General features: G+C 43.2%; 1 protein-coding gene across 26 annotated transcripts in view; it reads right to left on the bottom strand.

Moving 5' to 3' along the window:
- Positions 1-17710, bottom strand: part of EPB41L3 (erythrocyte membrane protein band 4.1 like 3) — a 145959-nt gene that overhangs the window by 27501 nt on the left and 100748 nt on the right. For 21 of the 26 annotated variants that reach the window (XM_044934714.2, XM_044934715.2, XM_044934716.2 and 18 more), the window contains 4 exons: positions 14454-14606; positions 8542-8639; positions 7366-7541; positions 3004-3224 (listed from right to left, as the gene is read on the bottom strand). In XM_044934714.2, coding sequence (XP_044790649.2) covers positions 3004-3224; positions 7366-7541; positions 8542-8639; positions 14454-14606 — 648 coding nt within the window. The remainder of the gene's footprint in view (positions 1-3003; positions 3225-7365; positions 7542-8541; positions 8640-14453; positions 14607-17710) is intronic. The other 5 variants (XM_044934711.2, XM_025273484.3, XM_044934723.2 and 2 more) reach the window with 1 other exon arrangement.

Genomic DNA, 17710 nt, shown 5'->3' with positions numbered 1-17710 from the left:
AGTGCTTTCAATAAGCTAACTAGCTGAAAAGACTGTGTTTTCTTGTGATGTGGTTTATCAGTGTTTACTCTGTATTATGTGTGATCCATAAGTAATAGAAAGACACAATTTCCCAGTCTTCTGCATTTTCTTAGCAGAGGAGTGGTATGCTTCATCTGCCTGGTTTGAGTCCTTAAGAGGAAGATCTAGGCCAGCATCACATGAGTTTGCTCCCAGGGAGGGCTGTGCAGGGTTCTGTGGGCATGTGAGGCTCTTCACACCCTCCCTGGCCCCACGGTCTCTGTGACCACAGCCAGCTTTCTCTGCAGGTGGAGGGGGACTGCTGAGCGAGGCGGTGGGGTGGGCAGCGGGTGAGGGGAGAGGAAGCAGGCAAAGGCCAAACAGGACCTGGGTCCAGTGTAGAGGCTGCTGCCACCAAGGAGTTCCAGACAAGGTCACCTGGAGCCTGAAGATGACCGCACGTCCACTGTGTGTGTGTGCAAGTGTGTGTGTGTGTGCATATGTGTACACACATGTGTGTTTTTGCCTAGTGTCCTGATAGCATGGACATTACCCAGCTTGCTTTGTGGCGGTTATCCAACCCTGACTTGGGAAGTACAGAGGCAGAGGGTAAGAAAATGCACAAATAAAATGATAGCATGGACCTACTATAATGCAGAAGTGTCTCTTTTTTGATATCAGACAAATATGTCTTTTCCTAATACTCACATTTGATGTTAAACATTGTACTTACACAAGACCCTGCACAAATCTCATTGAACTGAGGATAATGCAAAAGTTAAGAGCCGCCGTCCGCCCTCAGAAGGCTGCCCCGTCACCTGCGGTGACCAGTGGGGAAACACGCTCTCAAAGGAATCAGGGACCAGTCGTTTAAGTACTGTTTTCAGTAGCACACCTTCATTTTGGTTAAAAAAATAAAAAGAGTGCTGTGTTCCTTTTTGAAGATGGAGAAAAATGAAATTACGGCTTAATCTTTTACGCGGCTGATTAGAGTGGATTTTTAATTTTTTTTTTTAAAGAGTGGTTTTTAAAAACAGCTTTGTGGTGGCGGGGGTGGGGGTGGGGGGAGGGAGAAGCATGCAGTTACTGCAGCAGGAGCTTTGGGCCCCAGCCTCTTAGAAGGCATCTGGGTCACGGCGCTCTGACTCTCACAGCCACAATCTCCTTTGTCTTTCCATTCTCCAGTGGCACAAACGGCACCAAGTGACACCGGCTTAGGGCTCCATCTCTCGTAAACAAATCCCTGATTTTTTAAAATTAATAAAGTAGGAGTGGATCATTTCAGGAGCAAAGGACAAGTCATTTACTTTTATAGCACACTTCATCTTATTCGGCTTCCCTGGTGGCTCAGAAGATAAAGAATTTGCCTGTTAATGCAGGGGACCTGGGTTCGATCCCTAGATTGGGAAGATCCCCTGGAGGAGGGCATGGCAACCCACTCCAGTATTCTTGCCTGGAAAATCCCATGGACAGAGGAACATGGTGGGCTACAGTCCATGGAGTCACAGAGAGTCAGACATGACTGCGACTAATACTTTCATATTATTTACACATCCCTGAAAGTGAAGTGTTAGCCTGGGCAACTTCCAGAAATCATGGGACGCACTGGTTTTCAAGTATATTATCATCTTCTGATTAAGACCTAGTTAAAACCCGCCTTAACTGAAAAGGAGGTGTGTGAAAACGAAATTCAGAACAATGCACATTTTTGTAGCTAAAGTGAGCCAGATATCCTTGTTGTTATGTCCTGTCTTTATTTTTGAGTTTGGCAAATTAGTTAATCTTACCCTAAGAAACTCCTGCCTGGAAAATCCCATGGACGAAGGAGCCTGGTAGGCTACAGTCTATGGGGTCGCAAAGAGTCGGACACGACTGAGTGACTTCACTCACTCATTCACTCACCCTAAGAAAAGGGCTGTGCACTGGGTTACTGTGATGTTCTATCATAAACAGAATGATGATACGTTAGCCAATCTGCCTGTTCAGAAGACACTGTTACGTTCTTACCAAAAGTATTATCTACAGAGCCCCAGAGGAAATTCCCACCCCAGCCTTTACATCTAAAGAGCCCACCTGCAAAAGAGCACTTTTGAATCAAGCTTACCCCAATTTTAGCATCATCTCTAAGTTACACAGTATTTTTATTCTGTGGTTTCCTTTCTCCCTGTACATTCCTGGGTTTCCATGATTAATACATATAAACCTCCTACTGTATTTTTTGACTTTTATGGGAGCTGCTCTGCAAGATACATAACCCGGAACCAGAAGGATGCTATCTAGATGTTTTTTGACTTTCATTTTCTCAAAAAGTTGCTTTGTAGTGTTGGAACTCCAGAAATAATCATAATGTTATTTTTTGTAAATAAATTGAATTTCAGATGAAATGAAGTGACCGAATTCAGCGAATCAAGCACCCTGGAGAAATGACTGCCAAGTTCACCCTCCATCTCCCCTGCGAAGTCTGCCTTAACCCTTTTCCAAAATATATCCACTGGCTACTTTAATGATGAGGTTAAAATCAAAAGACTAAGAGAGAAAACAGCGTATGAATATGCAAGCTGTGGTCACTCAGTTACTTGCAGTCAAGAGTATGGCAAAGTCAATACTGTACATCTAGATAAATACACAGCCCTTGGGTAGGAGAATGGGGCCAGAAACAAAGAAAACAGCTTTAGCGGCAATTCTGAATTTTAAGCCCAAACACAAATAAATGGGTTAATATGTCACCAAAAGCATTTTTAAGATCTATAGACAGGACAGCTGTTGAAAGTCTTACGTAGCACCTAAGTCGTTCAATAAGAAGTTTCAAAAAGTTAAAAAAGGGATCTTTCAGAGGAAAACTGTGGACAGAAGAAATAATAAAGACTGATAGTATGAATGTGACTAACGCTGAGCTATGAGTCAGCCTAAGTCTTATGCACACATTCCTGCTTCACATTCTCAGCACCATTCAGGAGTTCTTTAGAACCTGCAGGCGCCCTGGGAGGCAGAGGGGAGATGTACCTTTCCCTCGTGCCGGACGGCAGCGACCGGCGTGACTTCCTCGGCCTTTTTCCGTCTGTCCTCCTCCTCGTCCCGCTCCTCCTCGGCCTTTTTCTCCGGAGTCACAGTGGTGATCAAGTTGGTCTGAGACATGCCCTTTGTGGTGATGTACTGGCCAGTACCAACCTCTGCAGCGGACACAGAATCCTTCATGTATATTTCATGGTTTTCATTCACTGATGCTAAAAGCAGATACAATTGGAGAAATCAAGTCTGAGATAGTTAAGTCAGAAGAAGGATGGACGCCACCCAAACAGAAAACAAAAAACCCCGTAAAGCACCAGGTTTCTCTTCAAAAGACACATCAGCCTTGCAGGTACTCTCATCTAAGCAACAACGCAGTTTCATATTTCTGTCGCCTATAGCTGCGTCTAAGCGTGATTTCAATGCTCATCTCTTGAAGCCACCAACACAGTGTTCATCCACTCGCAGGCTCTCTGGTAAGGATGTGTGTGAGGGTGGGTGTGAGTGGAAAGAGGGGAGCGCTGAGTGACTGCTGAGCCTCTTACCCACAGAGTTAACCAGCTGGGCAGCAGCACTTGGAGGCAAGTTCCACAAGTAACAGCAGACAAACTGCCCTCCTACACTTGACTTAAACACATCTTTGGAAGTGCCAGTCATTGAGGAGCACCGAATTTTTTTGTAGTGTTATTGCTATTGCTACTACTACCATTGTTATTAGTGGTTGAAAAGTCTCTCTCTCCTACAATATAAAAGCTACCTAAGCTATACTGAAAAGTAGCCATCTCAGCAGGGATGATACAATTCGGATGGCAACTCTGCTCAACTGAAGTGCAGAAATGTTTTAATTTTTACTGCGTTTTAAAAAGACTGCCACGATGTGCATACATTCATTCATCTCTGCTATTTGGGGAAAGGAAGACAAACATTGCTAATGTAATTCATGCAACTGCAAAGCATGCAACGTAAGAGATGTAAGACCCAGCCCTTCCTCCCAGCTAAAATGTCTTAGTGAAAGAGATACCTGATTTAATTAAATTTTTTGAAATTTGTTACTCATTCTTTTAGGGTTCAGGTATCATAAAATTTACTAAAATTTAGAAAGGTTACTTTTCAAATCACAGGCAAAATTTAATCTGCTTTCATATTTTTGGGAGTTTAAGACATAAACGTTAAGAAAAAAAACTCTGAACTCCTTTGAACAGTAAACCATTTCACTAAAATACCTTCACTAAGATATTTTACATCTCCATCTAGTGACTAAAAAGCTTGTATGAGACAGTTTCCTAAAAAGGCTTGTTAGGCTTTTCTCATAGAAGACGCAACCTTGCAAAAAGCAGTAGCTATTCCAACATGCAGCCATGGTCCCCCACGCAGCAGCACAGAAAACATACGAGAAACCGCAGGACCCCAGAGAGTGGGACAAAACACACTAGCGTCACTCTTGGGCGGGGGAGAGAGAGATACAGCACGGAGTTAGTACATTGGTTTCACAGTTGGCTTCTGTCTTCTCAGCAATCACCATCACACAGAGGGTCACAAGGAAAACAGCATTCACAGCAAATGTGTCCCCTTGGGTTTACATCACAGAACCACATGAAGGACATTCAGGGCAAAAAGCTGTGATTCTACATGAGCTCCTCCAACACTGACTTAAAGAACACACACCAGTTTACACAGATGCTTTAAAGAAGAGCAGATGAGACGATACGGAGAGAAGGTGCCACTGCGGATGTGAACTTTCAAAGAACTTAATTCAGCTTTGAACAGTCCTAGTAAACTGTGTTTCCTGAAAGCTTGGTTCTCAGAGATTCTAAAAATGGAACACTCTTGTAGAAGGTAGGGAAAGGTAACTGACCTTCCTAGGCCCGCTCACAAGAGCCTAAAGAATGACTCTCAATATGCCTGCTGAGGTCTCAGGGTCACATCTGGAATAAGACCGCTTTCACCAGCATCTTATTCACTCTTTGCGACAACCCTGCCAGAGGTGGCCATGATGCCGCCTAAACCTGGGACCTGGAGGTGGTCAGCCACTCACCCACTGCCGTACAGGGAATGGGTCTGGATTTATCTACAGCAGGTAGGCGTTCTTCCCACTTCACTAACAGAACTTACAAGAAGAACAGAGCACTAATAACACAGGTTTGACTCCCTCTATAAACTTTTTAAAAATTTCTGTAAACTTTTTATGAAGTACTCCACTGGGACAATTTGTTTTTCATTTTATGTGCATTGTTTTCATTCATGTCATTAGAATCTGCAAACTGCAAAAGGAGCTCTTGGTCATGGCAGCAAGTCAATTTACAGAGGCTTTCTCTTCTTTTCTTCAGTCTGCTCACTGCCGCACCCTCCTTATTCCACTGTCACTGCAAACTCTTTGGTACATATTTTCCTAACTTTCTCTATGTCCACACAAGCATGAGCACAGAACACGGTGGCGGGGGCAGGGGAGACACCGGGAAAGTACGATGTAGGCACTCAGTGTGCTCAGTACTGTTGGATATCACGGCTTCTTAACTCCTTCAGCGGGTGGAGCCAAGAATCAAGAGTTATAAATTGTGACTTCATGTTGTTGGGCTTCCTGATAGCTCAGTTGGTAAAGAATCCACCTGCAATGCAGGAGACCCCGGTTCGATTCCTGGGTTGGAAAGATCCGCTGGAGAAGGGAAAGGCTACCCACTCAAGTATTCTGGCCTGGAGAATTCCAAGGACAGATATATTCAGATAAAGCATTATAGGATTCTTTATCTCACCTCATTCATCTCCTTCTGCAGTCAGATTCAGGATCTCTAACAACATCAATGCAATATAGCCTTTTAAGTCAAGAAATTCGGGGAGTATGTCACCCCAACAGTCACATCAGGGCTTGGTGAAAGGGAAGGAAGGACTGAGACTCTACAGTGAGCTGAAGGCAGAGAAGGTTAAGGGGGAGGTGATCCCAGGCATCTGTAATAATAACTTTTGATTCTATTTATGTTTTTGCTTATTATTAAAATCATATACTCATGCTAGAAACATCACTTTGTATGTGTCCAGGACAAGGTCCCTATAACACATCTCATGTCCAGGAGCTCTGGGTTAGGAGACAGAGGCCTGGGGCCTAAGTCAAGCCTCACAGTCATCCCATGGAGTCTGGAGGGGATGGTTCCAGGACCTTCGAGGACAACCAAAAACTGGATACTCAACTCCCTGACACAAAACGCTGTACGTGGCACAGTGATTATATTCGGCCTCTGCTCTGTGGATCTCACTTCTGAGGATACAGATATTCTGACTTTAGCTGCCATGTCTTAGAGCAGAAAAGCACACCAGTGTATAACTCTACATGGCCACAGAAAACTGCCCCATGACGCAGAAACTTGCTAAAGACCCCCTTTTATGCCTTAAAAATGTTACTTAAGTGATTGAGTGATTCTCTCCCCATCATATTCACACACCTGATTTAGGTGTGTGAACGTTTACAGCCACCCTCCCAGCCCATCTGCTGGAGTGATTAATATAAACCAGGAGGAGGTCACTTGGAGCCCTTCACTGTTATTTGAATGCCATCCTTCCTATAAGCTATTATTCACTGACAGATAAAAGTCACCTTTCACTGCTGACATTTCCAAAGGGACAAGAGATACATTTAATGCAGTTTTCTTTCTGAACCAAATGATCTAAAATAAACCTGATAATCATTTAAGATCTGCTGGTGAGAGAAGCAAATGATGTATAAGTATGTGATTCCTATACTGAAGAATAAGAGCATCCTTCTCCAAATTCAGGGTGCCAACTTATGAAAGCTGCCTCATTCTCCAAGTACCATTCTTTTGTGTGATTTTACATAAATCTACCATGGCTTTCCTGGTGGCTCAGGTGGTAAAGAATCCGCCTGCAATGTGGGAGACCTGGGTTTGATGCTGGGTTGGGAAGATTCCCCTGGAGATGGGAATGGCAACCCACTCCAGTATTCTGGCCTGGAGAATCCCCATGGACAGTGGAGTCTGGTGGACTACAGTCCCTGGGGTCGCAAAGAGTCAGACACGACTGAGTGACTAAGCACAGCACAGCAGACATCAGATTCACAAAGGCACCTTTTTTTTTTTGCCCATGCCATGTGGCATGTGGGAACTTAGTTCCCTGACTAGGGATAGAATCCATGCCTGCTGTGTGAGAGCATGAAATCTTAACCACTGGATTGCCAGTGGAAGTCCCTAAAGTTTTTTTTGAGGTTAGGGGTTAGTTAACATTTTCCATTAGGTCAAAGACCAACAAGTGCTTTTCATTCCATACTACCCCAGAGCAACGATGTCCATCAAAGGCTCACGATGGTCTCACACTACTTGGTGGCCACTAGCAGTCCTCACGAGTGGCACCTACCTCCATCCAAGCTGCGGGACATGGTATAACGTTTGCTGGACGAGCGCTCAAAGTACGGGGCTGGACGGTCTATCAGCGCGCTGGCTCTTCTGGTCTGGGCCTGTGTCCTGCCACTGTACCGGAACTTGGAACCCAAGGTGAGGAACTTCTTTGGAGGCGCTTCTGGTAACAACAGTCTACAAAGATTAAAGGAAAAACATCAGAAAGATGATTAAGCTAAGTATTAGGAATGCTAACTTATTTTTATTTATTTTGGCTGTGCTGGGTTATCCTTGCTGTGTGGGCTCTTGTCTAGTTGCAGGGAGCGGGGGCTGCTCTCTAGCTGCAGTGCATGGGCTTCTCGTTGTGGTGGCTTCTTACGGGCTCTAGGGCCCCCGGGCTTCAGAAGTTGTGGTTACCAGCTTCTAGAGCACAGGTTCAGTGGTTGTGCTGCATGGGCTCGGTGCATTTGCTCTGTGGTAAGTGGGGTCTTCCTGCACCAGGGATCGAAATTGTGTCTCCTGCATTGGCAGGAGAATTCTTTAACACTGAGCCACCAGAGAAGCCCTAAGAATGCTTTCTTACTCTGTCCTGAAAGGTAAAAAGTGCTCTGTGCACCACAGGTTTACTAGCCAACCTGCAATTCAATGAATCTGATTTTGTAAGAAAAAAAGTCAATTCACACAGTGTGTATCAACAAGGGATGCTGTAGACATGCTATGGGGGTAGAGTTGGGATTAGGTGAACTTGACCATCCCATGGAACTGGAGGGTCTGTGGTTCTACAAATCCAGTGAACAACTAAGTAGGTGATATTGGTGAACGGTGATAATTTGTTAATTTGTAGATACAAATCTGACAGCTTTACTGTGTGTGAACAGAGGAGTTGAGGGTATTGAAAAGTTATTTAAATAGCAAGGAATGGACTGGCCATCTGAAATAGACACCCTATAAAAATAGGGAAAGCCACTAAAGATAATAAAGGGAGTGATAAGACAGGTAACTATAAGACAGTTGAAGGAAAACCCTTCAAATTTAGTCAGAAGATCTTTAGGATTTATCAAGGCATCTGACGGCAACAAACTTGAAGGATAGAAAGAATTTTGCTGCCATATTCTTCTTTCTAACCACCTTTTTCAGTAAGGTGATTCCAATCACCCTACTTCCTTAGGACAAAACCAAAGTGATTTCCACCCACCTGAAAAATGTATGGTGTTCTACACATACTTTCCATAAACGCTTGGCAGCTCGATGGTTTGGCAGCTTAAACCCGATGGTGCTTTCAAATTGTTCAAACTAAATTAAAAAAAAATGTTGGAGAGCAGAGTGAAGTTTGGAGTCATAAATAACATGAAAGCAAATAATATACAAAATAAAAATACCACCCATAAATTTTTCTCTACTCCCTAAATCAATTGCTATATACAGATTTCATGCTACATACATTCATTCATTAAAAAAAACATCTTCTTATATCAATCTCAAAACACTGCAGGTACAGATAACCACATTATGCATGTAGTAAGTGTTGCATGTACAAGGATTAATCTTATGAAAACTAAATGCAGAAAAGGAGAGAGTCTGTATTCCTTCCAGAGACCAATTTGTCCTGATCTTTTAAGCCTAATGTTCATGGTTTCTCTCTGACATCATGACATCAGCTGGAACACAGAAATGAATAAAACATTTAGAGTCTACAGCAGCCTCAGGATGACATTCTCTCCTTGCATCTGGTCTAGAAATATGCATATATTCTATGTATCCAATGACTTGGTATCAGATATTGCTGATTTTATTTGTTCATTGGAAGGACTGATGCTGAAGCTGAAGCTCCAATACTCTGGCTACCTGATGCGAGGAGATGACTCATTGGAAAGGATCCTGATGCTGGGAAAGATTGAAGGCAGGAGGAGCAGGGGGTGACAGAGGATGAGATGGTTGGATGGCATCACTGACTCAATGGACATGAGTTTGAGCAAGCTCTGGGAGATAGTGAAGGACAGGGAAGCCTAGTGTGCTGCAGTCCATGGGGTTTCAAAGAGACACAACTGAGTGACTGAACAACAACATGGATTACCATGTTAGATGCTAATATCTCTCATCACTATCTACATTCGTCCTTCAAGATCCAAGGGGATGGGTCCCAGGCCACCCTGGATAACAAAACCCATTGATGCTCAAATCTCTTACATAGATAGCCTAGTATATGCATATAACATACACAACCCTCCCACAGACTTTAAATCATCTCTAGATTACTTATAATGCCTAACACAATGTAAACGCTAGGGGAAGAATTTAAGTACAATGTAAAATGCTATGGAAATAGTTGCAACAAATTCAAATTTTTAGCTTTTCAGAATTTTCTGGAATTTTTTTCCCTGAATATTTCTGATCCATGATTGGTTGCATTCACAGATGCAGAACCTTGGGATGAGAAGACCCGACTGCACAAGATTTGGAGAACATATTTTCATATTTTTCAGCATGTAGACTTGAGATGACACTCACTCCAACGTGAAATAGTTAATTTCCTGAGTAACAGATTTTCATATCATTATGGCAGATACTCAATAATTTTTAAAAAATTTTCTGAAGACAGGATCCATCAGGCCACCAGAGGGCAATCATCTTAAACAGTAAAGCCTTCCCCAAAGAGCTCAAACCCACCAGACTACCGGTATAATCAGCAGCAAAAGGAAATTACGGGGCAAAGAACCAAGGGAGGGGTCCTGTGCAAAGCATGTGAGCTTTCATTATGCTGGGCCTCTCTTCCTTGTTCATTGAGAGGGACTGGGCGGGGGAGATGGGGAGAACATCACGGGTGACAGTAAATGCAGTTGCTTTCCCCAAATTCTCCCTCCCTCTGATGGTCATGGGGTGGTCATGGGAACTCACCCCACCTAGTGGACCCGGTCAACCGACAGACCAGAGGACCAGGGACCCCGACTAAACCATCTTTCACGTGTTCATCCTGCATCTCACACGGACCACACGCTCTGCTGAAGGACCACACACTGTGATGCTGAGGGCAGGGGTTTTACAGGAAGAGTCTCCTCAGCACAAGGATAAGAGAGGGCCGGCACTTTCTGAATGCTTATCTTTCTCTGGGCTTTGGATTCATTTCTTTCAACTTCTTTGGAGCCTTTGTGTCACCAGCAATTCCTTCTCACCCTTTCTGCTCAGCCTATAAACATGGTTGTAAAAACTGAGGGCAGGGAGGACGTTCTCTGAGCTTGTTTCTGCAGAGCCGGGGTCAGGGCTGAGGGGCAGGAGGAGAAGCCTCTGTAGCCCGCTTCTCACTTGGCTGCCACCCGCCAGGTCTTCACTCCTTTCTGAGCTCTTACTGTCACGACAGGACCTGCCTGTCAAGTTCAACCCACTCCTCTCTGTTCCCATCTGAGAGGCTCCTCTGCCCCATTTGGTGCTGGTGAAGCAGAGTCACTGCATCTCATCATCATCATTTATTAGCCATGACTGTTTCTGGCTAGTCTTTTCTTCTCTGGATGCTTTTCTTCATCTGCCTCTGGTCCTCTTCTGCCAACCCCTCACTTAAAAAGTGATGTGTGTGTGTGTGTGTGTGTGTGTCTGTGTGTGCACGCGCACGTGCGCAGACACTCCGTTGTTCAGCTATGTCTGATTCTTTGCAACCCTATGGATTGTAGCCCACCAGGCTCCTCTGTCCATGGGATTCTCCAGGCAAGAATACTGGAGTGGATTGCCATGCCGTTGTCCAGGGGATCTTCCTCACCCAGGCATTGAACCTGTGTCTCTTGTATCTCCTGCATTAGCAGGCAGATTCTTTACCACTGAGCCTTCCGGGAAGCCCCTATACTACACTTCATCTTAGTCAAAAAGACCAAGAAAAAGTGGTACTACCCATAATTTTTGTTTTAGGGTCTTTCCCCCGCTTGTTCTCATTGAACAAGAATTACTTGTTCTTTGGTAATTTCTTCCAGGCCTAAGGCCTTGAATAAAATGTATTATACAGTTGATGACACTCTTCAAATCTTCTCTTTCTTACTACGCAAGGATCACCATCACCCAAAACTCTGTTGCAAAGCAATGTCAATCTTTTTTTTTCTGAAATTCTCCCCCCTTTTCTTTCTTATCTAATAATATCATCGCCATCAACCTCTCATGCAAACCCAAAGCCCTCTGATTTTCCTGGAGTCTCTTCTTTCTTCCTTCTATCCTTCCTGCATCCTGTCTGCAGGAGGTCTTCAGAGGCCTCTGCCTCTGAAACCTCTCTCAAATGTGCTCTTTCCAGTCTATTCCCACAGCCTCTGCCCTAGTTTAGGTCCCATCACATCACATTACTAAGTCGCTGAATCTCATCCCAAAATATCCACCGAGTATGTCACATCCCAGTTTAAAGCTCCCAGGGCTCATGGTGGTCTCCAGATGCACTGCTCAGACTTCCCCTTCTGGCCCCTCACTATACGCACTCCTCGTCTATGGAATATTATCACACTTGGATCATGACTCTGTGATTCCAACTGTCTCAGTCTGTTTCTCTGCGAAACAGAAAGTCCCTACAGGACAGGAACAAGGTCACATTTATCTTTCTATTCTCAATGCCCAACACATTTGTTGTTCAGTCACTCAGTTGTGTCCCACTCTTTGCGACCCCGTGGACTGCAGCACACCAGGTTTCCTTGTCCCCCACCATCTCCCAGAATTTGCTCAATCTCAAGTCCATTGAGTTGGTGATGCCATACAATCATCTCTGTCGTCCCCTTCTTCTCCTGCCCTCAATCTTTCCCAGCATCAGGGTCTTTTCCCACGAGTCGGCTCTTGGCATCAGGTGGCCAAAGTATTGGAGCTTCAGCTTCAGCATCAGTCCTTCCAATGAATATTCAGGGTTGTGAATATTCACGCTTCAGCAGTGTCTGACTCTTTGCAACCCTTTGGAACGTAGCCCACCAGGCTCCTCTGTCCAAGGGATGCTCCAGGCAAGAATATTAGAGTGGGTTGCCATGCTCTCTTCCAGGGGATCTTCCTGACCCAGGGATCAAACCAGAGTCTCTTATGTCTCCTGCATTGGCAGGCATGTTCTTTGCCACTAGCACCATCTAAGAAGCTGGCCCAACACAGTTCTTGGCAATAAATAGATGCTCACTTAATAAATGCTCCATAAATCAAATATATCTTGGTCATAACATGCAGTCTTAAGGAAATATAAAAAATGACTTAAATTTCATGTATTTGTATGAAAAGCTTGTAGATTATTTCAGTCTTCAAATACAAGTTTGACTCTATGTTTACATTAAACATGATTGCCTGCTTTATAGTCTGATTCTTTAAACTTTTGAGAACAAAACTGATACATAACATTATATTCGGATGTACAACATAATGTTTTGATGTTTGTACATTTTGTGAAATGACTACCATATAAGGCAAATTAATTATCCACAACTGCACAGAGTTACAATCTTGTTTTCTTATGATAAGAACTTCTAAGATCTATTCTACCAGCAATTTCAAATATACAATATAGTATTATGAACTACTGTAACCATTATACTCCATACAGTGACGCTTGAAATTGCATTTTCCACCCGTGGAGAAGTTGATTTCGAAGACAGGAGGTAATTCTATACTCTACCAGAAAATGTAGAGACTAGATGAGCTGAAATCAGGGCTTGGACTACTTCCATTATATTAACTACTTTAATTAGAAATTGGACATATATATTATCTGTTATGAGATAATAGCAGATATTTACTATATATTATGTGGAAAAGACCCTGATGCTGGAAAGACTGAAGGCAAAAGGGTGTGGCAGAGGGTAAGATTGTTAGATGGCATCACCGACATGATGGCATCAATAGACATGAATTTGAGCAAACTTTAAGAGACAGTGGAGGACAGAGGAGCCTGGTATGCTGCAGTCCATGGGATCACAAAGAGTCAGACATGACTTAGTGACTGAACAAGTACAATGTTGGCAAGAAATAGATACGGAACCACTAAGGAGGCTGTAAGTTAATCATGGATGTTTCTGCCTAAGGAGCAAAGATTAGTTAACAATTCTGATTCTTTCATTAGTCTCTCTGATTGAAAAACAAAAGAGGAGAAATGTATCAGGCTACTGAACTTGCATAATTTACACCCAGTTTTGCTTGCTCTAATCTTTCTTATACTTTGAAGCACACTACCTCTATGTTATTCCCTTTAGGATGCTATCAGATTTGGAGGACAAAGACAGAGGATGCAGAAACAGCACAACAGGACAGATGGGGAAGAAATCTATTCTTTATTCACAAAGAGGTTTAGCAACTAAGTTTCTTTTCTACCACAGCACAAAAAAATACAAAACATTATTCATGAATTCTGCTTTTACATTAAAATATGCAAAAGGAAAAAAATCAATTAATGTCTGCAGTGGGGAAAAATTAGAACAAAACAATAAAAAGGGAAGATAAGATTGTATGCACTACTGTTTTTTGGACAAACCTACAATAAATTCTCTTAGGCAGTTAGCTATAACTCACTATATCCTGCCAAGTTCCAAACATGTGAGCAGGGGATTTAAACTTCTGTTTGATCATTGTTTTGTCTTTCACATTCATTAATCTTATCAGAAAAGTCTTAAAACCTCTTGGTTTAGGATTAAATAGACAAACTTTTATTTTTTATTTTATTATTAAATATTTTACAAATAGAGTTGCTGTTGTTCAGTCGTTAAGTCACGTCTGACTCTTTGACACCCCATGGACTGTAGCCCGCCAGGCTCCTCTGAACATGGGGTTTCCTAGGTAAGAATACTGGAGTAGATTGCCATTTCCTTTTCCAGGGGATCTTCCTGACCCAGGATAGAACCCACTTCTGCATTGACAGGTGGCTTCTTTACCACTGAGCCACTACGGTAATGCACAAATAAGAGTCCATGGGTGCAAATAACTATGTAATTATGAATTTTCATTTTTGAACTCTTCTTAAAGATTTATATCAAATACTTTTATTGACTATCTACTGTCACAAAGTTATCCTAATAAAGCTGCTGACCAGGTAAATTTCTACTAAAAAAAATTTAGAAAAATGTTCTGTCGGTTCTTAGGTAACTTTCTTCCCAACGTACATGCAAATTGGGGTCTACTTACCTCTCCTGGCCGGATCTTAATGTAAAAGTTGTTCCGTTTGTATGAAATTTTTAGAACCTTTGGCCAGGCAAATCTGTTGATGCGAAGTCGGTCACGATATATCAACAAACCACTTGCACACACTCCTAACATGATGTCGACTCCTTCAGAATCCTGAAACACAGCAGCAAGAAACAAGGAGTGGTAACAAAGGAGTCCTAGGCTTATCAGGTATCAAAGTATATTTTAAATTAAATGCAATTGCATCATGTGATACATGGTACAAGAATAAAGAGACCAGTGAATGATAACAGAGGCCTAAATTGGATTCAAAAACATGCTACCTTTTAGAATACAAAGTTAGAATATCAAAGCCATAGAGAAAAACAATAATGCATCTACAAAAAATGGTCATCTAGAAAAACGGTTAAAATGTAATATGTGTCTATGTGTTGCTGAATCCCTTGGCTGTTTGGGCTTCCCTGGTGGCTCAGCTGGTAAAGAATCCACCTGCAATGCAGGAGACCTGGGTTCGATCCCTGGGTTGGGAAGATCCCCTGGAAAATGGTAAGGCTACTCACTCCAGTATTCTGGCCTGGAGAATTCCACAGACTGCATAGTTCATGGGGTCACAAAGAGTCGGACACTACTGAGCAACTTTCGCTTTAAATTTGGCTGTTCAGCTGAAACTATCAACACTGTTAATCGGCTGTACTCCAGTACAAAAGAAAAGATTAAAAAAAAAATGAAGGATGAGCAACTCATCTATTTCCATTTATGGCTGGGTACACTATTTAAGCTTCCAGGTTGGAACCTATAAAAAGGCTTGCCTGTAGCTCTGATTTAAGTATGAAAAATACTGCAGCCATTTAAAACACATTACCACTAAATAATAAACTTGTGATGAAGATACTCATTGCTATGGAGATCTGTTAGTGGAGACTCTATTCACCCAGGTATCTTGGACTTACGATGTCCATCCTGCACATAGAGGAGGTCACCCAGGTGAAGGTGTGTTAATCGTAGTGGTGTTCAGAGCCTGGATTCTCATCACTGGGTGCCAGGCCTGACCGGACCGCTTTACATACATTACTAATCTTCACTAGCATTGTTCTGAGCTAGTTGCTCTTATTATTCCCACTTTACAGGCAAGAAGACCAAGGCACAGATAGGTTAGCTGTCCATCCCAGCTGAATATGGGCAGCCTGTTTCCAGGGGCAGTACTTAACTAATATGGACACTAGCAGACAGGCCCCATCCTTTCCTATGAGTGTTTTGGGGTTTGTTGCTTTAAAAAGAGCCTTGATTTTTTAATATACCATTATAAAATTTGAGTATAAAATAATTTTTTAAAGTGTGCACCTCCTCCCCAACAGGCCCCCAACACACACTCACCACCCAGTCGTACTCTTAATCACTTGGTTCCCAGACAAAAAATATAGATGTACTTAATATATATGTATAGGTTTGTTCTTAACAGATTTTTTTGATGTGGATCGTTTTTAAAGTATTTTATTGAGTTTGTTACATTATTGCTTTTCTCTGCGAGGCATGTGGGGATCTTAGCTTCCGGAGCAGGAATTGAACCTACATCCCCTGCATTGGAAGGTGAAGTCTTAACCATTGGACCACCAGGGAAGTCCTAGGCCTCTTTTTTTTTTTTTTTTTTTTAAACAAAAGGGGGATTGTGCTGTATTTGCAACTTGCTTTAGCTACCTGCATCCTACATCGTTAGGTCATTTCCTAGGGAGGTGTGATGAGGGGTCCCGGGGGTCATCAGAGATGTTATGTGAAGCTCAGGAGACACCCCATGACCCATTTGTGTCCCTTCAATGCTGTGTTCAGGTGAGATCAGGGTAAAGTGAGTTATCAGTGGTATCCTACGTGGGCTAAGGACAAAGTTCAGAAGGCGGGGCTGTGTGTGAGGCGGAGCCCCCCACACGTTTCTCGCTGGTTGTTGGAAAAAGGGTCATGGAGAGGCAAGGCTGAGGTCTGGGGACATGTCATTGTCAGGGCTGTCTCACTTTGAGTCACTGCAGCCCCAGCAAAGTGGGGAGAGAGACACAAAAGAATCCAAACAGGGGCTTCTGACTCATCCGTATGGGGGTGGGTGGACTGACGTCCTAAGTCTCGCCAGTACAAAGCACAGAAGGAACATTTCCAGAGTCAAAAATAAGTCTTCTGGTCCCTCTCTGGGCATGGTGAGGTTACACATACAATCTAATTGACTTAAAATGAAACCTTTCTCCTTGGAAATGTATTGCACCATTAGACACGACCTCACTCTAGAGAGGTGGAAGGAACTGACGGCAGGATATGACGACGTAATCAGATTTCAGGGGAATTCAGACACCAGAGACCACCCACCATTTATCAAGGGCTGTAACTGTAAGAGCAATTTACAGAGCTGTCACCTGACACTGGACGTAGCGGGCACGGTGGATGCTTAGATCCAGATGATCTGCTCTCGGGACCACCCAGGTGACCCCGCAGGCCTCAAGCAGACGTGTGTACGTGAGCAGGGCTGCTGGAATAAGGGCTCCTGAGTCACGGTCTTTGTGATGAAGAACTAGTAGGAAACACACCTTTGGACGTTTACAACCTCTTCTATTATTATGTTTTATATCACTCATGAGTGTCTTTGAACCATGAGAAGGTGGGAAACTATTTGTGGGGCCTTCAACACACTCACTTCTCCTGTGGCCCCATATCATTACTGCGGCCAGCACACCCCGGGCAAATGTGCTGCCCCAAAGTCCCCTTCCTCCTCCTCCTCCTTCCCCTGACCCAGGCTGGTGGAGAACCTGCTCTGTTTATCTCAGTGACCTATATGCTCAGCATGGCACCTGCCTAGCACATGTTAAGCTACTACGGATGGGTTGGAAGAAAAAGCAAATGAAGAAAGAAAATGTCAGGAATAAGCAGGGCTTAAAACTGGATGAATGTTTCCATTTCATTAAAGACACAGCAACCAAAAAATGGATTATTATTTTTTTCTTTTGAACTTTTTGTTTTGGGGTAAAGCCAATTAATAATGCTATGATAGTTCAGGTGAAGCGGGAAGAGACTCAGCCACACATATACATGTATCTATTCTCCCCTAAACCCCACCCCCATCCAGGCTGCCACATAACACTGAACAGAGTTCCATGTGCTATATAATAGGTTCTTGTTGGTTAAAAAAAGGATACTTTTGATATCTATCTAGGGGCTTCCCTTGTGGCTCAGCTGGTTTAGAATCTGCCTGCAATGTGGGAGACCTGGGTTCGATCCCTGGG

This window comes from Bubalus bubalis, chromosome 22, assembly GCF_019923935.1.
Source record: "Bubalus bubalis isolate 160015118507 breed Murrah chromosome 22, NDDB_SH_1, whole genome shotgun sequence".
Taxonomy (NCBI): domain Eukaryota; kingdom Metazoa; phylum Chordata; class Mammalia; order Artiodactyla; family Bovidae; genus Bubalus; species Bubalus bubalis.
This window is presented reverse-complemented; position numbering and strand designations above follow the sequence as displayed.